Below are 27,876 nucleotides of genomic sequence, written 5' to 3'. Positions count from 1 at the left end.
CAGACTCTGTAGGAGGCGCTACACTCCTATCAGTGTTAACGAGTTGCAGTACCACTCCTCGCCATCGGGTGTCGCTGTTGTTTTTGTGTGTTTTGTGTGTGTGTGTGTGTGTGTGTGTGTGTGTGTGTGTGTGTGTGTGTGTGTGTGTGTGTGTGTGTGTGTGTGTGTGTGTGTGTGTGTGTGTGTGTGTGTGTGTGTGTGTGTGTGTGTGTGTGTGTGTGTGTGTGGAGGGTGACTACATTTCCGTTTTTTTTTTTTTTTTAAGGTCCGCTTAACTGACAACAAACATGGATGCCAATTGCACATTGGTTTGCTGTGAAGAGGAGAGAGAAGACGATAAAGCTGTTATTGGTAAATATGACTATTTATGTTTACGGACTAATTATTCATTTTAAATTACAAGATTGAAATTTTAAGCGTCTCCAAGAATTGACAACAGGTAAATCCACCCTGTTCCGTAGTACACGTGGGTGCTCTCATGTTAACGCAGCGACGTTAATTAAATGTATAGTAACTTCGGGATTTTGTCATTGAAGTCCTTTTATCTACTTCCCAAGGGTCAAATTAACTAATGCATACCAATTTTTTTTATATGTCTCTGCATCAAGTATGAAGGAAGTTAAAGAGGCAGTTTTGCTAGCCAATGCTAACTAGCTTAATAATGACTGGAAGTCTTTGGAATCTATTAGCGTGCTAGCAGTTACCATAGACTACCAGTCATTGCGCTAAAGCTAGTTAGCAACTTCCATCTAATTGCACGCAGAGACATTAGCTAAGATTCGATTAACGTTCGATGGGTGATATTATTTAATTTTGAGTTAACTTTTAGTCCCTAAAAAAGAAAGTTAAAGAAACAATTGATTTATCTTGCACCTTCAACCATAGTTAGCCAGCAGAGCTGATCCATTTGCTGACTGCTACTCTAGGGTCAGACAGCATTCCTATATAGATTAAGACACAGCAGAGCCTGTGTGAGATGTGGCTCTGTAAACATACCTCAATCCAGGGATGAGAAAAATGAGTTGTTCTCCAAATTGGCTTATAGAGCCCCACAGTGGTGTCACAATACCCAGAAAACCTAGCGGTTAAACAGGGAAATGATTCCAATTCTTTTTTTCATCATTCTTTTTTTTTTCTCCCCCAATAAGGAATTTTATAAACACTTTTAAAATAAGGGGTCTGTGTTTCGTGTTGGCTTACCCCGGCGTGATGTTTTGATCACCATGTCAATCTCTCTGACAAGGTGACTTTTCTCAATATATTCGGCTCTATTTACGCTGATTCTAATACGCTAATTAGCACCAAAGTAGACGACATGCAAAGACTACAAATCCCAGCATGCTCCTGCACCTCATCTCGAGCTGACATCTTTGCTAACAGGTATTGTGTCAATTAAAAACTTGCACAAGACAGTCAATTGAAAGAAAACCTGCAATTTTTTTTTTTATTACTACATTTAGCTAACATTAGATAGTTAATCCAGAAATTCTTACCTTTGCCTCGATTCGTCAGTCTGGTCCAGATCATCGTGGTATTTGTAGTTCTTTATGATAGCCACATTAGCAGCTAATTAGCATTTTATTTTCTGGGGCGGTAAATACAGGCTAATATATTGATAAAAGTCACCTTGGTCTGAGAGATATTGACACGGTTATCATAACGTCACGCCGGGGGGGGGGGTAAACCTACATGAAACACAACCCTTTGTTTGAAATGTTTCTTTAAAAAAAAAATCCCCTATTGGGGAGAAATGAATGTTGGAAAAACGATTGGAACCATTTCCCTGTTCTGACCATTCGGTTTTATGGCTATTATGACTCGTACTATTATGACTCGTACTATTATGACTCGTACTATTATGACTCGTACTATTATGACTCGTACTATTATGACTCATCTTCTCATACTACAGTTGAGAAGATTGAACAACTGCCGCTTCGTCCCCATGCTAGGTAGCAGAAGCCACGGCGGCCATTTTGGAATGGCAGTGTAAGCCAATCAGCTAATTTGTTGTGCAGCTGTAAGCAGGCGGGTCAGATCTCCTGGCTACCATACAGTATATTCTATATATATAGATGTAAGCAGGCGGGTCAGATCTCCTGGCTACCATACAGTATATTCTATATATATAGCTGTAAGCAGGCGGGTCAGATCTCCTGGCTACCATACAGTATATTCTATATATATAGATGTAAGCAGGCGGGTCAGATCTCCTGGCTACCATACAGTGTATTCCATATATATAGCTGTAAGCAGGCGGGTCAGATCTCCTGGCTACCATACAGTATATTCTATATATATAGCTGTAAGCAGGCGGGTCAGATCTCCTGGCTACCATACAGTGTATTCCATATATATAGCTGTAAGCAGGCGGGTCAGATCTCCTGGCTACCATACAGTATATTCTATATATATAGCTGTAAGCAGGCGGGTCAGATCTCCTGGCTACCATACAGTGTATTCCATATATATATAGCTGTAAGCAGGCGGGTCAGATCTCCTGGCTACCATACAGTGTATTCCATATATATAGCTGTAAGCAGGCGGGTCAGATCTCCTGGCTACCATACAGTGTATTCCATATATAGCTGTAAGCAGGCGGGTCAGATCTCCTGGCTACCATACAGTGTATTCTGTATATAGCTGTAAGCAGGCAGGTCAGATCTCCTGGCTACCATACAGTATATTCCATATATATAGCTGTAAGCAGGCGGGTCAGATCTCCTGGCTACCAAACAGTATATTCCATATATATAGCTGTAAGCAGGCGGGTCAGATCTCCTGGCTACCAAACAGTATATTCCATATATATAGCTGTAAGCAGGCGGGTCAGATCTCCTGGCTACCATACAGTGTATTCCATATATAGCTGTAAGCAGGCGGGTCAGATCTCCTGGCTACCAAACAGTGTATTCTATATATATAGCTGTAAGCAGGCGGGTCAGATCTCCTGGCTTATATTCCAAATATAGTGTTCTATTATTTTGACTGTGATGTTCACTGATCGTGCCCTACTTTTGACTGTGTATGTTCACTATATCAGTGCCCTACTTTTGACTGTGTATGTTCACTATATCGTGCCCTACTTTTGACCATCTTATGTTCACTATATTGTGCCCTACTTTTGACTGTGTATGTTCACTATATCGTGCCCTACTTTTGACTGTGTATGTTCACTATATCGTGCCCTACTTCTGACCAGGAACAGGGGGACAGGTAGCTGACAACTGGTGGTTACCTCTTCCCTGTGGGCTACCTCTTCCCTGTGGGCTACCTCTTCCCTGTAAGGCTACGTCTTCCCTGTAGGCCGTATCGTCGTTGGTCGTATTCACGAATACTGTTGTGTCGCCAGCGAACTTGATGATGGAGTTGGAACTGTTTGAGGCCAGTCAGTCGTGGGTATACAGGGACTTCAGGTGGGGACTGAGGACGCACCCTTGTGGGGCCCCGGTGTTGAGAATCAGTGTTGAGGAGGTTCACCACCTGGGGGGCGGCCCGTCAGGAAGTTCAGGACCCTGTTGCATAGGGGGGAGTTCAGTTACAGGGCCCTGAGCTTGGTGGTGAGCATAGAGGGCACTATGGTATTGAAGGCAGAGCTGTGGTCGATGAAACAGCATCCTCACACATATATGCATTCATGTCGATCCTCAATCCCCCCTCTTTCTCCTCAACAGTTCAGTTCTCTAACGGCACCCTGAGGAACACACAGCAGCTGGACTTCAGCTTCTATAAGAACGTGGACGAGACCAACCCTAGAAAGAAGAACCGGCGCCTGCTGGTGAGATCACTACGCCTGGTGTAGGGTGACGTTGCCTCTAGAACGCTGATCTGGGATCCATTTTGGATCTGTACCCAGGAGCAAAACACTGAGTTGATAAATATTGAGTTTATAAATATCGGACATTTTTGGTAAAACAACATTCCTTCTTCTTCTTCTCTCTGACACGGTCTCCTTCCTGTGTTTTTAAGGCTACTTCTCTCTGACACTTTCTTCTCTCTGTCTCCTTTCTGTGTTTTAGGTTGCAGAATCAGACAGACTCTCCTATGTTGGTAATAACTTTGGAACGGGATCCTTAAAATGCAACAACCTTTGCAAGTAAGTTTTTATTTCAGCAGGTAAAACACACACAAAAAACCATCAAAACCTTTACAAGTATGATGTCTCTCAGCTGTTTACCAAAACAGTGGCAGGGTGGCCATGTTGTTATGATGTCTCTCAGCTGTTTACCAAAACAGAGGCAGGGTGGCCATGTTGTTATGTCTCTCAGCTGTTTACCAAAACAGTGGCAGGGTGGCCATGTTGTTATGATGTCTCTCAGCTGTTTACCAAAACAGTGGCAGGGTGGCCATGTTGTTATTATGTCTCTCAGCTGTTTACCAAAACAGTGGCAGGGTGGCCATGTTGTTATGATGTCTCTCAGCTGTTTACCAAAACAGTGGCAGGGTGGCCATGTTGTTGTTATGTCTCTCAGCTGTTTACCAAAACAGTGGCAGGGTGGCCATGTTGCTGTTTACAAAACAGTGGCAGGGTGGCCATTGTTATGTCTCTCAGCTGTTTACCAAAACAGTGGCAGGGTTATGATGTCTCTCAGCTGTTTACCAAAACAGTGGCAGGGTGGCCATGTTGTTGTTATGTCTCTCAGCTGTTTACCAAAACAGTGGCAGGGTGGCCATGTTGTTATTATGTCTCTCAGCTGTTTACCAAAACAGTATAAAAATTAAAATAATAATTTAAAATTATTATGTCGGGGTGCTGAACAAGGAGACCATGTTGTTATGTCTCTCAGCTGTTTACCAAAACAGTGGCAGGGTGGCCATGTTATGTCCCAGGTATTATGTCGGGGTGCTGAACAAGGAGACCATGTTGTTATGTCCCAGGTATTATGTCGGGGTGCTGAACAAGGAGACCATGAGGATGGAGGTGCACAACGCTCAACTGTTCAACATGCAGCCCGTCATCCCAGGTACGTCATCCCATCTCGGATAAAACCCTTCAGTGTGACAGTCATCCCCTCTCAGGATAAAACCCTTCAGTGTGACAGTCATCCCCTCTCAGATAAAACCCTTCACTGTGACAGTCATCCCCTCTCAGATAAAACCCTTCAGTGTGACAGTCATCCCCTCTCAGATAAAACCCTTCACTGTGACAGTCATCCCCTCTCAGATAAAACCCTTCAGTGTGAGTCATCCCCTCTCAGATAAAACCCTTCACTGTGACAGTCATCCCCTCTCAGATAAAACCCTTCAGTGTGACAGTCATCCCCTCTCAGATAAAACCCTTCAGTGTGACAGTCATCCCCTCTCAGATAAAACCCTTCACTGTGACAGTCATCCCCTCTCGGATAAAACCCTTCAGTGTGACAGTCATCCCCTCTCGGATGAAACCCTTCAGTGTGACAGTCATCCCCTCTCAGATAAAACCCTTCACTGTGACAGTCATCCCCTATCGGATAAAACCCTTCAGTGTGACAGTCATCCCCTCTCAGATAAAACCCTTCACTGTGACAGTCATCCCCTATCAGATAAAACCGTCAGTGTGACAGTCATCCCCTCTCGGATGAAACCCTTCAGTGTGACAGTCATCCCCTATCAGATAAAACCCTTCACTGTGACAGTCATCCCCTCTCGGATGAAACCCTTCACTGTGACAGTCATCCCCTATCAGATAAAACCCTTCACTGTGACAGTCATCCCCTCTCGGATGAAACCCTTCACTGTGACAGTCATCCCCTCTCGGATGAAACCCTTCACTGTGACAGTCATCCCCTCTCGGATGAAACCCTTCAGTGTGACAGTCATCCCCTCTCGGATAAAACCCTTCACTGTGACAGTCATCCCCTCTCAGATGAAACCCTTCACTGTGACAGTCATCCCCTATCAGATAAAACCCTTCAGTGTGACAGTCATCCCCTCTCAGATAAAACCCTTCAGTGTGACAGTCATCCCCTCTCAGATAAAACCCTTCAGTGTGACAGTCATCCCCTCTCAGATAAAACCCTTCAGTGTGACAGTCATCCCCTCTCAGATAAAACCCTTCACTGTGACAGTCATCCCCTATCAGATAAAACCCTTCACTGTGACAGTCATCCCCTCTCGGATGAAACCCTTCAGTGTGACAGTCATCCCCTCTCAGATAAAACCCTTCAGTGTGACAGTCATCCCCTCTCGGATGAAACCCTTCACAGTGACAGTCATCCCCTCTCGGATGAAACCCTTCACAGTGACAGTCATCCCCTCTCGGATGAAACCCTTCACTGTGACAGTCTACCTGCTACTCCACAAACCAATTTGATTTGTTATCATTTAAATTCAGAAGATAGAATGGGTCGGCCATGGAGAATTGAACCTCTGGACGCTGCCGTTGGCCGTGAGAGCGGGAGAGGAGAGCAGCTTTCGTTGATAATCAAAGGAAACGTTCCCTCGATGGCCGACGGCATCGTAGTGTAGCAGGGTCGTACGGACACAGGAAGGACTTCTCTCCACAAGGCATCAACCCCAAATCAACCACTAAGAGCCCGACACACTGGTGGAGGTCTGAGAGGAGTTACCAGCCCTCTGAAAGGCTAGGTGGAGGTCTGAGAGGAGTTACCAGCCCTCTGAAAGGCTAGGTGGAGGTCTGAGAGGAGTTTCCAGCCCTCTGATAGGGTAGGTGGAGGTCTGAGAGGAGTTTCCAGCCCTCTGATAGGCTAGGTGGAGGTCTGAGAGGAGTTACCAGCCCTCTGATAAGCTAGGTGGAGGTCTGAGAGGAGTTTCCAGCCCTCTGATAGGCTAGGTGGAGGTCTGAGAGGAGTTACCAGCCCTCTGAAAGGCTAGGTGGAGGTCTGAGAGGAGTTACCAGCCCTCTGATAGGCTAGGTGGAGGTCTGAGAGGAGTTACCAGCCCTCTGAAAGGCTAGGTGGAGGTCTGAGAGGAGTTACCAGCCCTCTGATAGGCTAGGTGGAGGTCTGAGAGGAGTTACCAGCCCTCTGATAGGCTAGGTGGAGGTCTGAGAGGAGTTTCCAGCCCTCTGATAGGCTAGGTGGAGGTCTGAGAGGAGTTACCAGCCCTCTGATAAGCTAGGTGGAGGTCTGAGAGGAGTTACCAGCCCTCTGATGGGCTAGGTGGAGGTCTGAGAGGAGTTTCCAGCCCTCTGATAGGCTAGGTGGAGGTCTGAGAGGAGTTACCAGCCCTCTGATAAGCTAGGTGGAGGTCTGAGAGGAGTTACCAGCCCTCTGATAGGCTAGGTGGAGGTCTGAGAGGAGTTACTAGCCCTCTGATAGGGTAGGTGGAGGTCTGAGAGGAGTTTCCAGCCCTCTGATTGGCTAGGTGGAGGTCTGAGAGGAGTTTCCAGCCCTCTGATAGGCTAGGTGGAGGTCTGAGAGGAGTTACCAGCCCTCTGATAAGCTAGGTGGAGGTCTGAGAGGAGTTACCAGCCCTCTGATAGGCTAGGTGGAGGTCTGAGGGGAGTTACCAGCCCTCTGATGGGCTAGGTGGAGGTCTGAGAGGAGTTTCCAGCCCTCTGATAGGCTAGGTGGAGGTCTGAGAGGAGTTACCAGCCCTCTGATAAGCTAGGTGGAGGTCTGAGAGGAGTTACCAGCCCTCTGATAGGCTAGGTGGCGGTCTGAGAGGAGTTACTAGCCCTCTGATAGGGTAGGTGGAGGTCTGAGAGGAGTTTCCAGCCCTCTGATAGGCTAGGTGGAGGTCTGAGAGGAGTTTCCAGCCCTCTGATAGGGTAGGTGGAGGTCTGAGAGGAGTTTCCAGCCCTCTGATAAGCTAGGTGGAGGTCTGAGAGGAGTTTCCAGCCCTCTGATAGGCTAGGTGGAGGTCTGAGAGGAGTTACCAGCCCTCTGATAGGCTAGGTGGAGGTCTGAGAGGAGTTACCAGCCCTCTGATAGGCTAGGTGGAGGTCTGAGAGGAGTTTCCAGCCCTCTGATAGGCTAGGTGGAGGTCTGAGAGGAGTTACCAGCCCTCTGATAGGCTAGGTGGAGGTCTGAGAGGAGTTACCAGCCCTCTGATGGGCTAGGTGGAGGTCTGAGAGGAGTTTCCAGCCCTCTGATAGGCTAGGTGGAGGTCTGAGAGGAGTTACCAGCCCTCTGATAGACTAGGTGGAGGTCTGAGAGGAGTTTCCAGCCCTCTGATAGGCTAGGTGGAGGTCTGAGAGGAGTTACTAGCCCTCTGATTGGCTAGGTGGAGATCTGAGAGGAGTTTCCAGCCCTCTGATTGGCTAGGTGGAGATCTGAGAGGAGTTTCCAGCCCTCTGATAGGGTAGGTGGAGATCTGAGAGGAGTTTCCAGCCCTCTGATAGGCTAGGTGGAGGTCTGAGAGGAGTTACTAGCCCTCTGATAGGCTAGGTGGAGGTCTGAGAGGTGTTACCAGCCCTCTGATAGGCTAGGTGGAGGTCTGAGAGGAGTTACTAGCCCTCTGATAGGCTAGGTGGAGATCTGAGAGGAGTTTCCAGCCCTCTGATAGGCTAGGTGGAGGTCTGAGAGGAGTTTCCAGCCCTCTGATAGGCTAGGTGGAGGTCTGAGAGGAGTTACTAGCCCTCTGATTGGCTAGGTGTAGGTCTGAGAGGAGTTACTAGCCCTCTGATTGGCTAGGTGGAGGTCTGAGAGGAGTTACCAGCCCTCTGATAGGCTAGGTGGAGGTCTGAGTGGAGTTACCAGCCCTCTGATAGGCTAGGTGGAGGTCTGAGAGGAGTTTCCAGCCCTCTGATAGGCTAGGTGGAGGTCTGAGAGGAGTTACTAGCCCTCTGATTGGCTAGGTGGAGGTCTGAGAGGAGTTACCAGCCCTCTGATAGGCTAGGTGGAGGTCTGAGAGGAGTTTCCAGCCCTCTGATAGGCTAGGTGGAGGTCTGAGAGGAGTTACCAGCCCTCTGATAGGCTAGGTGGTCTGAGAGGAGTTACCAGCCCTCTGATAGGCTAGGTGGTCTGAGAGGAGTTACCAGCCCTCTGATGGGCTAGGTGGAGGTCTGAGAGGAGTTTCCAGCCCTCTGATAGGCTAGGTGGAGGTCTGAGAGGAGTTACCAGCCCTCTGATTGGCTAGGTGGAGATCTGAGAGGAGTTTCCAGCCCTCTGATTGGCTAGGTGGAGATCTGAGAGGAGTTTCCAGCCCTCTGATAGGGTAGGTGGAGGTCTGAGAGGAGTTTCCAGCCCTCTGATAGGCTAGGTGGAGGTCTGAGAGGAGTTACTAGCCCTCTGATAGGCTAGGTGGAGGTCTGAGAGGTGTTACCAGCCCTCTGATAGGCTAGGTGGAGGTCTGAGAGGAGTTACTAGCCCTCTGATAGGCTAGGTGGAGATCTGAGAGGAGTTTCCAGCCCTCTGATAGGCTAGGTGGAGGTCTGAGAGGAGTTTCCAGCCCTCTGATAGGCTAGGTGGAGGTCTGAGAGGAGTTACTAGCCCTCTGATTGGCTAGGTGGAGGTCTGAGAGGAGTTACTAGCCCTCTGATTGGCTAGGTGGAGGTCTGAGAGGAGTTACCAGCCCTCTGATAGGCTAGGTGGAGGTCTGAGAGGAGTTTCCAGCCCTCTGATAGGGTAGGTGGAGGTCTGAGAGGAGTTACTAGCCCTCTGATAGGCTAGGTGGTCTGAGAGGAGTTTCCAGCCCTCTGATAGGGTAGGTGGAGGTCTGAGAGGAGTTTCCAGCCCTCTGATAGGCTAGGTGGAGGTCTGAGAGGAGTTTCCAGCCCTCTGATAGGCTAGGTGGAGATCTGAGAGGAGTTACTAGCCCTCTGATTGGCTAGGTGGAGGTCTGAGAGGAGTTACCAGCCCTCTGATAGGCTAGGTGGAGGTCTGAGAGGAGTTTCCAGCCCTCTGATAGGGTAGGTGGAGGTCTGAGAGGAGTTACTAGCCCTCTGATAGGCTAGGTGGTCTGAGAGGAGTTTCCAGTCCTCTGATAGGGTAGGTGGAGGTCTGAGAGGAGTTTCCAGCCCTCTGATAGGCTAGGTGGAGGTCTGAGAGGAGTTTCCAGCCCTCTGATAGGCTAGGTGGAGATCTGAGAGGAGTTTCCAGCCCTCTGATAGGGTAGGTGGAGGTCTGAGAGGAGTTACCAGCCCTCTGATAGGCTAGGTGGAGGTCTCACCATATTACCTATTGCTAGTGTTTCAATGGGTTCAATCAGGTGAGTTTTCCCCGGGACTACAACCGTGTGTACTGAGGGACTGGAGTTGGGCTGTTGGGGGGGACTGGAGTTGGGCAACACTGACCTATACCAATCAAATCTCAGATCTCCACAAGTGCATAAAGGTTGATGTGTGATTGGGTCATCAACTTCTTCTGTTTTAAAAAAAACAGGCTGGATGAATGACTGTACAAAATCAAATCAAATGTGTATTTGTCACTTTCGCCCCCAATACAACCTGGTGTCGGTCGACCTTACCGTGAAATGCTGACTGACAAGCCCTTAACCAACAACTGGAGCGTCTTCTCTCTGACTAACATGTCGTCTGTTTCCCAGGGGAGTCGTCTCTCTGACTAACATGTTGTCTGTTTCCCAGGGGAGTCGTCTCTCTGACTAACATGTCGTCTGTTTCCCAGGGGAGTCGTCTACAGAGAATGATGCGTCCCAGAACACAGATCTAACATACAGGGAAAAGGTACCTCCATTCATTTCTGTTTAAAATAGAACCCGGAACGTTCTAGAGTTCCGTCAGCCTTGGACATCTCCCCTCCCCTTAGTCTCTAGTTCCAGGGATTAGAGTTTCCCCCAATACTTCCTGTCAGGTTTAAGTGTTGTTCTCCTAATTCCACTGCAGGCTACAGTATAATCTGCATTTGATCACATCAATCATCCGTATGAATACCTAACCCCCCACTACAGGTGGACTCTCTGATTGAGGCGTTTGGTACCAACAAGCAGAAGAGAGCTCTGACCTCCAGGAGACTGAACCAGGTGGGCAGTGAGACCCTGCAGAGCGCTGTAGCAAAGGCTGCCCACACCATCATAGACCAGAAGGGCCTGGAAGGTACCTACACGCACACCTGTATACCTACACACACACACACACCTGTATACCTACACACACACACACACCTGTATACCTACACACACACACACACCTGTATACCTACACACACACACACACCTGTATACCTACACACACACACACTGTATACCTACACACACACACACCTGTATACCTACACACACACACACACACACACACACCTGTATACCTACACACACACACACCTGTATACCTACACACACACACACCTGTATACCTACACACACACACACACACACACCTGTATACCTACACACACACACACACCTGTACACCTGTATACCTACACACACACACACACCTGTATACCTACACACACACACACACACCTGTATACCTACACACACACACACACACACACACACACACACCTGTATACCTACACAAACACACACACCTGTATACCTACACAAACACACACACCTGTATACCTACACACACACACACACACACACTGTATACCTACACACACACACACACACCTGTATACCTACACACACACACACACACACACACACACCTGTATACCTACACACACACACACACCTGTATACCTACACAAACACACACACCTGTATACCTACACAAACACACACACCTGTATACCTACACACACACACACACCTGTATACCTACACACACACACACCTGTATACCCACACACACCTGTATACCTACACACACACACACCTGTATACCTACACAAACACACACACACACCTGTATACCTACACACACACACACACCTGTATACCTACACACACACACACACACCTGTATACCTACACACACACACACACACACTGTATACCTACACACACACACACACACACCTGTATACCTACACACACACACACACACCTGTATACCTACACACACACACACACCTGTATACCTACACACACACACACACCTGTATACCTACACACACACACCTGTATACCTACACACACACACCTGTATACCTACACACACCTGTATACCTACACACACACACCTGTATACCTACACACACACACACACACCTGTATACCTACACACACACACACACACCTGTATACCTACACACACACACACACACCTGTATACCTACACACACACACACACACCTGTATACCTACACACACACACACACACCTGTATACCTACACACACACACACACACCTGTATACCTACACACACACACACACCCTGTATACCTACACACACACACACACACCTGTATACCTACACACACACACACACACCTGTATACCTACACACACACACACACACCTGTATACCTACACACACACACATACCTACACACCACACACACCTGTATACCTACACACACACACACACACCTGTATACCTACACACACACACACACACCTGTATACCTACACACACACACACACACCTGTATACCTACACACACACACACACACCTGTATACCTACACACACACACACACACCTGTATACCTACACACACACACACACACCTGTATACCTACACACACACACACACACCTGTATACCTACACACACACACACACACCTGTATACCTACACACACACACACACACCTGTATACCTACACACACACACACACACCTGTATACCTACACACACACACACACACCTGTATACCCACACACACACACCTGTATACCCACACACACACACACCTGTATACCTACACACACACACACACACACCTGTATACCTACACACACACACACACACACCTGTATACCTACACACACACACACACACACACACACACCTGTATACCTACACACACACACACACACCTACAGTACATTTGGGAAGTATTCAGACCCCTTCTCTTTCTCCACATTTTGTTAAGTTACAGCCTTTTAATCCTCAAATCGACACACAATACCCCTTAATGACATCACAATACCCCATAATGACATCACAACACCCCTTAATGACATCACAATACCCCTTAATGACATCACAACACCCCTTAATGACATCACAACACCCCTTAATGACATCACAATACCCCATAATGACATCACAATACCCCATAATGGCATCACAATACCCCATAATGGCATCACAATACCCCATAATGGCATCACAATACCCCATAATGACATCACAATACCCCATAATGGCATCACAATACCCCATAATGGCATCACAATACCCCATAATGGCATCACAATACCCCTTAATGACAAAGCGAAAATGGGTTTAGAAATGTTTGCATATTTATTAAAAATAAACCGAAATAAGTATTGAGACTCTGAATTGAGTTCAGGTGCATCCTGTTTCCATTGATCATCCTTGAGATGTTTCTACAACATGGAGTCCACCTGTGGTAAATTCAATTGATTGGGAAGGATTTGGAAAGGAACACACCTGTCTATATAAGGTCCAACAGTTGACAGAGCAAAAACCAAGCCATGAGGTCTGAAGGAATTGTCTGTAGAGCTCAGAGACAGGATTGTGTCGAGGCACAAATCTGGGGAAGGGTACCAAGAACACAGTGGCCTCCATCATTCTGGAAGAAGTTTGGAACCACCAAGACCCTTCCTAGAGCTGGACGCCCGGCCACACTGATCAATCTGGGGAGAAGAACCCAATGGTCACTCTGAGTTCCTCTGTGGAGATGGGAGAACCTTCCGGAAGGACAACCATCTCTGCAGCACTCCACCAATCAGGCCTTTATGGTAGAGTGGGCAGGCGGAAGCCACTCCTCAGTAAAAGGCACATGACAGCCTGCTTGGAGTTTGCCAAAAGGCACCTAAAGACTCTCAGACCACGAGAAACAAGATTCTCTGGTCTGATGAAACCAAGATTGAACTCTTTGGCCTGAAAGCCAAGCGTCACGTCTGGAGGAAACCTGGCATCATCCTTACGGTGAAGCATGGTGGTGGCAGCATCATGCTGTGGGGATGGTTTTCAGCGGACTGGGAGACTAGTCAGGATCGAGGACAAAGATGAACGGAGTAAAGTACAGATCCTTGATGAAAACCTGCTACTTGGTATTATGGGGTTATTGTGATGTCATTATGGGGTACTGTGATGTCATTATGGGGTACTGTGATGTCATTATGGGGTACTGTGATGTCATTATGGGGTATTGTGATGTCATTATGGGGTACATGGGGTACTGTGATGTCATTATGGGGTACTGTGATGTCATTATGGGATGTCATTATGGGGTATTGTGATGTCATTATGGGGTACTGTGATGTCATTATGGGGTACTGTGATGTCATTATGGGGGTACTGTGATGTCATTATGGTGAGAGGGGAAAAAAACAATTGAATCCATTTTAGAATAAGGCTGTAATGTAACAAAATGTGGAATAAGTCAAGGGGTCTGAATACTTTCTGAAGGACACAGTCAGACCAGAAGACATACACACACACCTGTACAGTAACACACACACCTGTACAGTAACACACACACACACACACACACCTGTACAGTAACACACACACCTGTACAGTAACACACACACACACACACACCTGTACAGTAACACACACACACACCTGTACAGTAACACACACACACACACACACACCTGTACAGTAACACACACACACACCTGTACAGTAACACACACACACACACACACTGTACAGTAACACACACACACACCTGTACAGTAACACACACACACACCTGTACAGTAACACACACACACACACACACCTGTACAGTAACACACACACACACCTGTACAGTAACACACACACCTGTACAGTAACACACACACACACACCTGTACAGTAACACACACACACACACCTGTACAGTAACACACACACACACACCTGTACAGTAACACACACACACACCTGTACAGTAACACACACACACACCTGTACAGTAACACACACACACACACACTGTACAGTAACACACACACACACACCTGTACAGTAACACACACACACACACCTGTACAGTAACACACACACACACACACCTGTACAGTAACACACACACACACACACCTGTACAGTAACACACACACACACACCTGTACAGTAACACACACACACACCTGTACAGTAACACACACACGCACACACACACCTGTACAGTAACACACACACGCACACACACACCTGTACAGTAACACACACACCTGTACAGTAACACACACACACACCTGTACAGTAACACACACACACCTGTACAGTAACACACACACACCTGTACAGTAACACACACACACACCTGTACAGTAACACACACGCACACCTGTACAGTAACACACACGCACACCTGTACAGTAACACACACACACACCTGTACAGTAACACACACACACCTGTACAGTAACACACACACACACCCTGTACAGTAACACACACACACACACACACCTGTACAGTAACACACACACACACACACACAGCTGTACAGTAACACACACACACCTGTACAGTAACACACACACACACACACACCTGTACAGTAACACACACACACACACACCTGTACAGTAACACACACACACACACACACCTGTACAGTAACACACACACACACACACACCTGTACAGTAACACACACACACACACACCTGTACAGTAACACACACACACACACACCTGTACAGTAACACACACACACACACACCTGTACAGTAACACACACACACACACCTGTACAGTAATACACACACACACACACACACCTGTACAGTAACACACACACACACACACACACCTGTACAGTAACACACACACACACACACACACCTGTACAGTAACACACACACACACACACACCTGTACAGTAACACACACACACACACACACACACCTGTACAGTAACACACACACACACACCTGTACAGTAACACACACACACACACCTGTACAGTAACACACACACACACACACACACCTGTACAGTAACACACACACCTGTACAGTAACACACACACACACCTGTACAGTAACACACACACACACCTGTACAGTAACACACACACACACACACACCTGTACAGTAACACACACACACACCTGTACAGTAACACACACACACACACACACCTGTACAGTAACACACACACACACCTGTACAGTAACACACACACACACCTGTACAGTAACACACACACACACACACACCTGTACAGTAACACACACACACACCTGTACAGTAACACACACACCTGTACAGTAACACACACACACACACCTGTACAGTAACACACACACACACACCTGTACAGTAACACACACACACACACCTGTACAGTAACACACACACACACCTGTACAGTAACACACACACACACCTGTACAGTAACACACACACACACACACTGTACAGTAACACACACACACACACCTGTACAGTAACACACACACACACACCTGTACAGTAACACACACACACACACACCTGTACAGTAACACACACACACACACACCTGTACAGTAACACACACACACACACACCTGTACAGTAACACACACACACACACCTGTACAGTAACACACACACACACCTGTACAGTAACACACACACGCACACACACACCTGTACAGTAACACACACACGCACACACACACCTGTACAGTAACACACACACCTGTACAGTAACACACACACACACTGTACAGTAACACACACACACCTGTACAGTAACACACACACACCTGTACAGTAACACACACACACACCTGTACAGTAACACACACGCACACCTGTACAGTAACACACACGCACACCTGTACAGTAACACACACACACACCTGTACAGTAACACACACACACCTGTACAGTAACACACACACACACCCTGTACAGTAACACACACACACACACACACCTGTACAGTAACACACACACACACACACAGCTGTACAGTAACACACACACACCTGTACAGTAACACACACACACACACACACCTGTACAGTAACACACACACACACACCTGTACAGTAACACACACACACACACACACCTGTACAGTAACACACACACACACACACACCTGTACAGTAACACACACACACACACACACCTGTACAGTAACACACACACACACACACACCTGTACAGTAACACACACACACACACACCTGTACAGTAACACACACACACACACACCTGTACAGTAACACACACACACACACACCTGTACAGTAACACACACACACACACCTGTACAGTAACACACACACACACACACACCTGTACAGTAACACACACACACACACACACACCTGTACAGTAACACACACACACACACACACACCTGTACAGTAACACACACACACACACACACACCTGTACAGTAACACACACACACACACACACACCTGTACAGTAACACACACACACACACCTGTACAGTAACACACACACACACACCTGTACAGTAACACACACACACACACACACCTGTACAGTAACACACACACCTGTACAGTACACACACACACACACACACACACACACCTGTACAGTAACACACACACACACACACCCTGTACAGTAACACACACACACCTGTACAGTAACACACACACACACACACACCTGTACAGTAACACACACACACACACACCTGTACAGTAACACACACACACACACACACTGTACAGTAACACACACACACACCTGTACAGTAACACACACACACACACACACACCTGTACAGTAACACACACACACACACACCTGTACAGTAACACACACACACACACACACACACACACCTGTACAGTAACACACACACACACACACACACACACACACCTGTACAGTAACACACACACACACACACACCTGTACAGTAACACACACACACACACACCTGTACAGTAACACACACACACACACACACCTGTACAGTAACACACACACACACACCTGTACAGTAACACACACACACACACCTGTACAGTAACACACACACACACCTGTACAGTAACACACACACACCTGTACAGTAACACACACACACACACCTGTACAGTAACACACACACCTGTACAGTAACACACACACACACACCTGTACAGTAACACACACACACACACACACCTGTACAGTAACACACACACACACACACAGCTGTACAGTAACACACACACACCTGTACAGTAACACACACACACACACACCTGTACAGTAACACACACACACACACACACACCTGTACAGTAACACACACACACACACACACCTGTACAGTAACACACACACACCTGTACAGTAACACACACACACCTGTACAGTAACACACACACACACCTGTACAGTAACACACACACACACACACCTGTACAGTAACACACACACACACACACACCTGTACAGTAACACACACACCTGTACAGTAACACACACACACACCTGTACAGTAACACACACACACCTGTACAGTAACACACACACACACACCTGTACAGTAACACACACACCTGTACAGTAACACACACACACACACCTGTACAGTAACACACACACACACACACACCTGTACAGTAACACACACACACACACACAGCTGTACAGTAACACACACACACCTGTACAGTAACACACACACACACACACCTGTACAGTAACACACACACACACACACACACCTGTACAGTAACACACACACACACACACTGTACAGTAACACACACACACCTGTACAGTACCACACACACACCTGTACAGTACACACACACACACACACCTGTACACACACACACACACACCTGTACAGTAACACACACACACCTGTACAGTAACACACACACACACACACACACCTGTACAGTAACACACACACACACACACACCTGTACAGTAACACACACACACACACACACCCTGTACAGTAACACACACACACACACACACACACACACACACCCTGTACAGTAACACACACACACACACACACTGTACAGTAACACACACACACCTGTACAGTAACACACACACACACACACACACACCTGTACAGTAACACACACACACACACACCTGTACAGTAACACACACACACACACACCTGTACAGTAACACACACACACACACACCTGTACAGTAACACACACACACACACCTGTACAGTAACACACACACACACCTGTACAGTAACACACACACACACACCTGTACAGTAACACACACACACACACACACCTGTACAGTAACACACACACACACACCTGTACAGTAACACACACACACACACACACACCTGTACAGTAACACACACACACACACACACACACACACCTGTACAGTAACACACACACACACACACCTGTACAGTAACACACACACACACACACACCTGTACAGTAACACACACACACACACACACCTGTACAGTAACACACACACACACACCTGTACAGTAACACACACACACACACCTGTACAGTAACACACACACACACACACACCTGTACAGTAACACACACACACACACACTGTACAGTAACACACACACACACCTGTACAGTAACACACACACACACACCTGTACAGTAACACACACACACACACCTGTACAGTAACACACACACCTGTACAGTAACACACACACACACACCTGTACAGTAACACACACACACACACACAGCTGTACAGTAACACACACACACCTGTACAGTAACACACACACACACACACCTGTACAGTAACACACACACACACACACACCTGTACAGTAACACACACACACCTGTACAGTAACACACACACACCTGTACAGTAACACACACACACACCTGTACAGTAACACACAGCTGTAACACAGTGAATGTTTCTCCAGCCCTTCAGCAGGAGGTTGTTCAGGCAGAGTCCCAGTCTGAAGTGTCTCATTACCTTCCTCCCTGCTACCCCGACGCCGACACACCTCAACACGTCTACCTGTTTGACGACAGTATCCTTCACCTGGACTGTGTGTGTGTGTGTGTGTGTGTGTGACCAGGTTAGTGTGTGTGTGTGTGTGACCAGGTTAATGTGTGTGTGTGTGACCAGGTTAATGTGTGTGTGTGTGACCAGGTTAATGTGTGTGTGTGAGACCAGGTTAATGTGTGTGTGTGTGAGACCAGGTTAATGTGTGTGTGTGTGTGACCAGGTTAATGTGTGTGTGAGACCAGGTTAATGTGTGTGTGTGTGTGTGACCAGGTTAATGTGTGTGTGTGTGTGACCAGGTTAATGTGTGTGTGTGTGTGTGACCAGGTTAATGTGTGTGTGTGTGTGAGACCAGGTTAATGTGTGTGTGTGTGTGTGTGTGACCAGGTTAATGTGTGTGCGTGTGTGTGTGAGACCGGTTAATGTGTGTGTGTGTGTGACCAGGTTAATGTGTGTGTGTGTGTGTGTGTGACCAGGTTAATGTGTGTGTGTGTGACCAGGTTAATGTGTGTGTGTGTGTGTGAGACCAGGTTAATGTGTGTGTGTGTGTGACCAGGTTAGTGTGTGTGTGAGACCAGGTTAATGTGTGTGTGTGTGTGTGTGACCAGGTTAATGTGTGTGACCAGGTTAGTGTGTGTGTGTGTGTGTGTGTGTGACCAGGTTAATGTGTGACCAGGTTGATGTGTGTGTGTGAGACCAGGTTGATGTGTGTGAGACCAGGTTGATGTGTGTGAGTGACCAGGTTAGTGTGTGTGTGTGAGTGACCAGGTTAGTGTGTGTGTGTGAGTGACCAGGTTAGTGTGTGTGTGTGTGAGTGACCAGGTTAGTGTGTGTGTGTGAGTGACCAGGTTAGTGTGAGTGACCAGGTTAGTGTGTGTGTGTGAGTGACCAGGTTAGTGTGTGTGTGTGAGTGACCAGGTTAGTGTGTGTGTGTGTGACCAGGTTAATGTGTGTGTGTGTGACCAGGTTAATGTGTGTGTGTGTGACCAGGTTAATGTGTGTGTGTGAGTGACCAGGTTAATGTGTGTGTGTGAGTGACCAGGTTAATGTGTGTGTGTGAGTGACCAGGTTAATGTGTGTGTGTGAGTGACCAGGTTAATGTGTGTGTGTGAGTGACCAGGTTAATGTGTGTGCGTGTGTGACCAGGTTAATGTGTGTGCGTGTGTGACCAGGTTAATGTGTGTGCGTGTGTGACCAGGTTAATGTGTGTGCGTGTGTGACCAGGTTAATGTGTGTGTGTGTGTGTGACCAGGTTAATGTGTGTGTGTGTGTGTGTGACCAGGTTAATGTGTGTGACCAGGTTAGTGTGTGTGTGTGTGTGTGTGACCAGGTTAATGTGTGACCAGGTTGTTGATGTGTGTGTGTGTGAGACCAGGTTGATGTGTGTGAGACCAGGTTGATGTGTGTGAGTGACCAGGTTAGTGTGTGTGTGTGAGTGACCAGGTTAGTGTGTGTGTGTGAGTGACCAGGTTAGTGTGTGTGTGTGAGTGACCAGGTTAGTGTGTGTGTGTGAGTGACCAGGTTAGTGTGTGTGTGTGAGTGACCAGGTTAGTGTGAGTGACCAGGTTAGTGTGAGTGACCAGGTTAGTGTGTGTGTGTGAGTGACCAGGTTAGTGTGTGTGTGTGAGTGACCAGGTTAGTGTGTGTGTGTGAGTGACCAGGTTAATGTGTGTGTGTGTGACCAGGTTAATGTGTGTGTGTGTGACCAGGTTAATGTGTGTGTGTGAGTGACCAGGTTAATGTGTGTGTGTGAGTGACCAGGTTAATGTGTGTGTGTGAGTGACCAGGTTAATGTGTGTGTGTGTGACCAGGTTAATGTGTGTGTGTGAGTGACCAGGTTAATGTGTGTGCGTGTGTGACCAGGTTAATGTGTGTGCGTGTGTGACCAGGTTAATGTGTGTGCGTGTGTGACCAGGTTAATGTGTGTGCGTGTGTGACCAGGTTAATGTGTGTGTGTGTGTGTGACCAGGTTAATGTGTGTGTGTGTGTGTGTGACCAGGTTAATGTGTGTGTGTGTGACCAGGTTAATGTGTGTGTGTGACCAGGTTAATGTGTAACTCCTTACCTGAGTACCAGTCCTGTCTCCTGTGGAGTACGATGTCCTGGATGCTGCTGGCTCCAAGATGGCCGCCTTGACCCCAGAGGAACTACAGAATTTAACAGATGAAGGGTCGGACTACAACACTACTGCTGTTATTGTGTTGTTGATGTTGTTGTTGTGATGGTGGTGTTGACGTTGTTGTGGTGTTGTTGACGTTGTATTGACGTTGTTGTTCCAGGTGTCAGAGCGTGGTGAGTCAGTTGGAGAGCCTGCCCAGAGAGGGCGTGGCCAGAGAGAGACATGCTCGCTGTGCCTTCTACCTCCTCCTGCTGCTCAAACTGGCACGGCAGAAAAACATGACCCGCAAGTGTGAGTGCCACGCCGTGTGTGTGTGTGTGTGTGTGTGTGTGTGTGTGTACGAGAAGCAAGTGTTGACTTTTTTTAAAGTAATCCTCGTTTGAGCCTGCACCTGTAGTGTTCACCGAGAACATAATCTCTCGTATCGTTAAGGGTTGTGTTAATGTTGTTTTCTAGTCGGGCAGGAGGAGGGCTGCCCTCGTATCATTAAGGGTTGTGTTAATGTTGTTTTCTAGTCAGGAGGAGGGCTGTCCTCGTATCATTAAGGGTTGTGTTAATGTTGTTTTCTAGTCAGGCAGGAGGAGGGCTGTCCTCGTATCATTAAGGGTTGTGTTAATGTTGTTTTCTAGTCAGGCAGGAGGAGGGCTGCCCTCGTATCATTAAGGGTTGTGTTAATGTTGTTTTCTAGTCAGGAGGAGGGCTGTCCTCGTATCATTAAGGGTTGTGTTAATGTTTTCTAGTCGGGCAGGAGGAGGGCTGCCCTCGTATCATTAAGGGTTGTGTTAATGTTTTCTAGTCAGAAGGAGGGCTGTCCTCGTATCATTAAGGGTTGTGTTAATGTTTTCTAGTCAGGAGGAGGGCTGCCCTCGTATCATTAAGGGTTGTGTTAATGTTGTTTTCTAGTCAGGAGGAGGGCTGCCCTCGTATCATTAAGGGTTGTGTTAATGTTTTCTAGTTGTTCTAGTCAGGAGGAGGGCTGTCCTCGTATCATTAAGGGTTGTGTTAATGTTTTTTCTAGTCAGGAGGAGGGCTGTCCTCGTATCATTAAGGGTTGTGTTAATGTTGTTTTCTAGTCAGGAGGAGGGCTGTCCTCGTATCATTAAGGGTTGTGTTAATGTTGTTTTCTAGTCAGGAGGAGGGCTGTCCTCGTATCATTAAGGGTTGTGTTAATGTTGTTTTCTAGTCAGGAGGAGGGCTGTCCTCGTATCATTAAGGGTTGTGTTAATGTTGTTTTCTGTTTTCTAGTCAGGAGGAGGGCTGTCCTCGTATCATTAAGGGTTGTGTTAATGTTGTTTTCTAGTCAGGAGGAGGGCTGTCCTCGTATCATTAAGGGTTGTGTTAATGTTGTTTTCTAGTCAGGAGGAGGGCTGTCCTCGTATCATTAAGGGTTGTGTTAATGTTGTTTTCTAGTCAGGAGGAGGGCTGTCCCTATCATTAAGGGTTGTGTTAATGTTGTTTTCTAGTCAGGAGGAGGGCTGCCCTCGTATCATTAAGGGTTGTGTTAATGTTGTTTTCTAGTCAGGAGGAGGGCTGTCCTCGTATCATTTAGGGTTGTGTTTATGTTGTTTTCTAGTCAGGAGGAGGGCTGTCCTTGTATCATTAAGGGTTGTGTTTATGTTGTTTTCTAGTCAGGAGGAGGGCTGTCCTCGTATCATTTAGGGTTGTGTTTATGTTGTTTTCTAGTCAGGAGGAGGGCTGTCCTCGTATCATTAAGGGTTGTGTTAATGTTGTTTTCTAGTCAGGAGGAGGGCTGTCCTCGTATCATTAAGGGTTGTGTTAATGTTTTCTAGTCGGGCAGGAGGAGGGCTGCCCTCGTATCATCCACATCAAGCTGATGAGGACCTTCACCGTGGAGACCTTCAATAACGGCAGGTAGCTGTCCACTCGCTGGCACCCTACATAGTGCACTAGACCCGGGCCCATAGATCGTCTGCTTTTCAAATAGCACCCTACATAGTGCACTAGATGGGGAATTAAGCCCTACATAGTGCACTAGACGGGGAATAGAGCCCTACATAGTGCACTAGATGGGGAATAGAGCCCTACATAGTGCACTAGATGGGGAATAGAGCCCTACATAGTGCACTAGACGGGGAATAGAGCCCTACATAGTGCACTAGACGGGGAATAGAGCCCTACATAGTGCACTAGACGGGGAATAGAGCCCTACATAGTGCACTAGACGGGGAATAGAGCCCTACATAGTGCACTAGACGGGGAATAGAGCCCTACATAGTGCACTAGACGGGGAATAGAGCCCTACATAGTGCACTAGATGGGGAATAGAGCCCTACATAGTGCACTAGATGGGGAATAGAGCCCTACATAGTGCACTAGATGGGGATAGGGCTCTCCATAGTGCACTAGATAGGGATAGGGCTCTCCATAGTGCACTAGATAGGGAATAGAGCTCTCCATAGTGCACTAGATAGGGAATAGAGCTCTCCTCTCCTTCCTCTGAGGTAAAAAACAGATTTAGTTCAATTCAGTAGTTTCATTGGTATTAATGTCTAGGGTGCAGAATGTTACTAGTGTGTGTGTGTGTGTGTGTGTGTGTGTGTCTCTCGGGTGCAGAATGTTACTAATGTGTGTGTGTGTCTCTCTAGGGTGCAGAATGTTACTAATGTGTGTGTGTGTGTGTGTGTGTGTGTGTGTGTGTGTGTGTGTGTGTGTGTCTCTAGGGTGCAGAATGTTACTAGTGTGTGTGTGTGTCTCTAGGGTGCAGAATGTTACTAATGTGTGTGTGTGTGTGTGTGTGTGTGTGTGTGTGTCTCTAGGGTGCAGAATGTTACTAATGTGTGTGTGTGTGTGTGTGTGTGTGTGTTTGTCTCTCTAGGGTGCAGAATGTTACTAATGTGTGTGTGTGGTGTGTGTGTGTGTGTGTCTCTCTAGGGTGCAGAATGTTACTAATGTGTGTGTGTGTGTCTCTCTAGGGTGCAGAATGTTACTAATGTGTGTGTGTGTGTGTGTGTGTGTGTCTCTAGGGTGCAGAATGTTACTAATGTGTGTGTGTGTGTGTCTCTCTAGGGTGCAGAATGTTACTAATGTGTGTGTGTGTGTCTCTAGGGTGCAGAATGTTACTAATGTGTGTGTGTCTCTCTAGGGTGCAGAATGTTACTAATGTGTGTGTGTGTCTCTCTAGGGTGCAGAATGTTACTAATGTGTGTGTGTGGTGTGTGTGTCTCTAGGGTGCAGAATGTTACTAATGTGTGTGTGTGTGTGTGTGTCTCTAGGGTGCAGAATGTTACGTGTGTGTGTGTGTGTGTGTGTGTGTGTGTGTGTGTGTGTCTCTCTAGGGTGCAGAATGTTACTAATGTGTGTGTGTCTCTAGGGTGCAGAATGTTACTAATGTGTGTGTGTGTGTGTGTGTGTCTCTAGGGTGCAGAATGTTACTAATGTGTGTGTGTGTGTCTCTAGGGTGCAGAATGTTACGTGTGTGTGTGTGTGTGTGTGTGTGTCTCTAGGGTGCAGAATGTTACTAATGTGTGTGTGTGTGTGTGTGTGTGTGTGTGTGTCTCGGGTGCAGAATGTTACGTGTGTGTGTGTGTGTCTCTAGGGTGCAGAATGTTACTAATGTGTTGTGTGGTGTGTGTGTGTGTGTGTGTGTGTGTCTCTCAGGGTGCATTACGTGGTGTCTACGTCGATGCGTGTGAAGGTGGCAGCGTACTGCCTGGCCCTGCTGCTCCACATGGGAGACATGACCGCTGACCTCACCCTGTTACACAGAGACCTGGGGGTCACAGAGAAACGGTGAGAGACCTGGGGGGTCACAGAGACCTGGGGGGTGGGGATCACAGAACAGGAGAGCGAGAGAGACACCTCTTTTTTTTTTAATTAGGTGCCGAAATTGTTGCAAACCCTATTACCAGCCTGTTCAACCTCTTTCGTATTGTCTGAGATTCCCAAAGGTTGGAAAGCTGCCGCGGTCATCCCCCTCTTCAAAGGGGGAGACACTCTAGACCCGAACTGCTACAGACCTATATTTACCCTGCCTTTCTAAGGTCTTCGAAAGCCAAGTTAACAAACAGATTACCGACCATTTAGAATACCTGGGTGTCTGGTTAGACTGTAAACTCTCCTTCCAGACTCATATCAAACATCTCCAATCCAAAATTAAATCTAGAATTGGCTTCCTATTTCGCAACAAAGCCTCCTTCACTCATGCTGCCAAACATACCCTCGTAAATCTGACCATCCTGCCGATCCTCGACTTCTGTGATGTCATTTACAAAATAGCCTCCAATACCCTACTCAACAAATTGGATGCAGTCTATCACAGTGCCATCCGTTTGTCACCAAAGACCCACCATTGCGACCTGTACGCTCTCGTTGGCTGGCCCTCCCTTCATACTCGTCGCCAAACCCTCTGGCTCCAGGTTATCTACAAGTCTCTGCTAGGTAAAGCTCCGCCTTATCTCAGCTCACTGGTCACCATAGCAGCACCCACTCGTAGCACGCGCTCCAGCAGGTATATCTCACTGGTCACCATAGCAACACCCACCCATAGCACGCGCTCCATAGCACGTACTCCAGCAGGTATATCTCACTGGTTACCATAGCAGCACCCACTTGTAGCACGCGCTCAAACAGGTATATCTCACTGGTCACCATAGCAACACCCACCCGTAGCACACGCTCCAGCAGGTATATCTCACTGGTCACCCCCAAAGCCAATTCCTCCTTTGGTCATCTTTCCTTCCAGTTCTCTGCTGCCACTGACTGGAACGAACTGCAAAAATCTCTGAAGTTGGAGACTCACATCTCCCTCATTTAGCTTTAAGCACCAGCTGTCAGAGCAGCTCACAGATCACTGCACCTGTACATAGCCCATCTGTAAACAGCCCATCTATCTATCTACCTAGCTCATCCCCATACAGTGTTTATTTATTTATCTTGCTCCTTTGCACCCCAGTATCTCTACCTGCACATTCATCTTCTGCACATCTACCATTCTAGTGTTTAATTGCTATATTGTAATTACTTCGCCACCATGGCCTATTTATTGCCTTAACTCCCTTATCTTACCTCATTTGCACTCACTGTATATAGACTCTTTGTTTTCTTTTGTTCTACTGTATTATTGACTATGTTTGTTTACTCCATGTGTAACTGTGTTGTTGTTTACTCCATGTGTAACTCTGTTGTTGTTTGTGTCGAACTGCTTTGCTTTATCTTGGTCTGGGTCTCAGTTGTAAATGAGAACTTGTTCTCAACTACCTGGTTAAATAAAGGTGAAATTTAAAAAAACAGTTAAATAAAGGTGAAATAAATCAAATAAATACAAATGTAGCTCCTTTAAATAAATAAAGGTGAAATAATTAATAAAAAACACAAAAGCAACAGCGTTACTGATATTCTGTGTGTGTGTGTGTGTGTGTGTGTGTGTGTGTGTGTGTGTGTGTGTGTGTGTGTGTGTGTGTGTGTGTGTGTGTGTGTGTAGGATGGTGGAGGTGGCCAAGTCGATGGGGCTGACCCTGTCCAGACACGGCTGTGTGACGGGGGACGACGGCGGTCCGACGGCCGAAAACAGACTGGCGTCTCTGCGGCTGCCCCTCGTCAAATACCAAACGTTCACGGAGATACGCAAACGCAAAAAAATGCATTAGAGGAAGACGAGGAAGACTAGGGGAAACGCTTCCAAAACACACCGACAGCGTCCCATTTGAGCAAAATAGTACGCAGCGTCGTCTGGTCGTCTGAAGTTCAACGTTCACCGTTTCTGCCAAGCCGTCTGCAGCAGACAGTCTGATACATCCAACGTGACGCTCTACCCAGAATGCACTGCCTCTGAAACGCAACGCCGCAAGGATAACGCAGTGTGGTTTACTGGAGATGAATGTACTTCTGGGTGTACCAACATGTAATGATGCTGTCGGTGTGATTGAAGTGTAAGGAGGAAGAGGG

General features: G+C 47.2%; 1 protein-coding gene across 2 annotated transcripts; it reads left to right on the top strand.

Annotated features, from left to right (window-relative positions):
- The first annotated feature begins 261 nt into the window (after positions 1 to 261).
- On the top strand, positions 262 to 27,876 carry LOC112241152 (DNA-directed RNA polymerase I subunit RPA49). Of its 2 annotated transcripts, none has more exons than XM_042315731.1 (12): positions 262 to 351; positions 3,675 to 3,778; positions 4,020 to 4,096; positions 4,879 to 4,964; positions 10,509 to 10,567; positions 10,792 to 10,936; positions 19,768 to 19,878; positions 21,930 to 22,023; positions 22,133 to 22,263; positions 23,763 to 23,844; positions 25,591 to 25,722; positions 27,413 to 27,876. In XM_042315731.1, the coding sequence occupies exons 1-12, from the start codon at positions 288 to 290 to the stop codon at positions 27,576 to 27,578; spliced, it is 1,251 nt and encodes a 416-aa protein (XP_042171665.1). In that variant the 5' UTR covers positions 262 to 287; the 3' UTR covers positions 27,579 to 27,876. The 2 variants fall into 2 exon arrangements, with proteins under 2 accessions (XP_042171665.1, XP_042171664.1); XM_042315730.1 differs by having other exon boundaries at positions 4,831 to 4,964.

The sequence above is a fragment of the Oncorhynchus tshawytscha genome, unplaced genomic scaffold, assembly GCF_018296145.1.
Source record: "Oncorhynchus tshawytscha isolate Ot180627B unplaced genomic scaffold, Otsh_v2.0 Un_contig_6062_pilon_pilon, whole genome shotgun sequence".
Lineage (NCBI taxonomy): Eukaryota > Metazoa > Chordata > Actinopteri > Salmoniformes > Salmonidae > Oncorhynchus > Oncorhynchus tshawytscha.
Note: the sequence above shows the minus strand (reverse complement) of the source record. Positions and strands in the feature narration are given on the sequence as shown.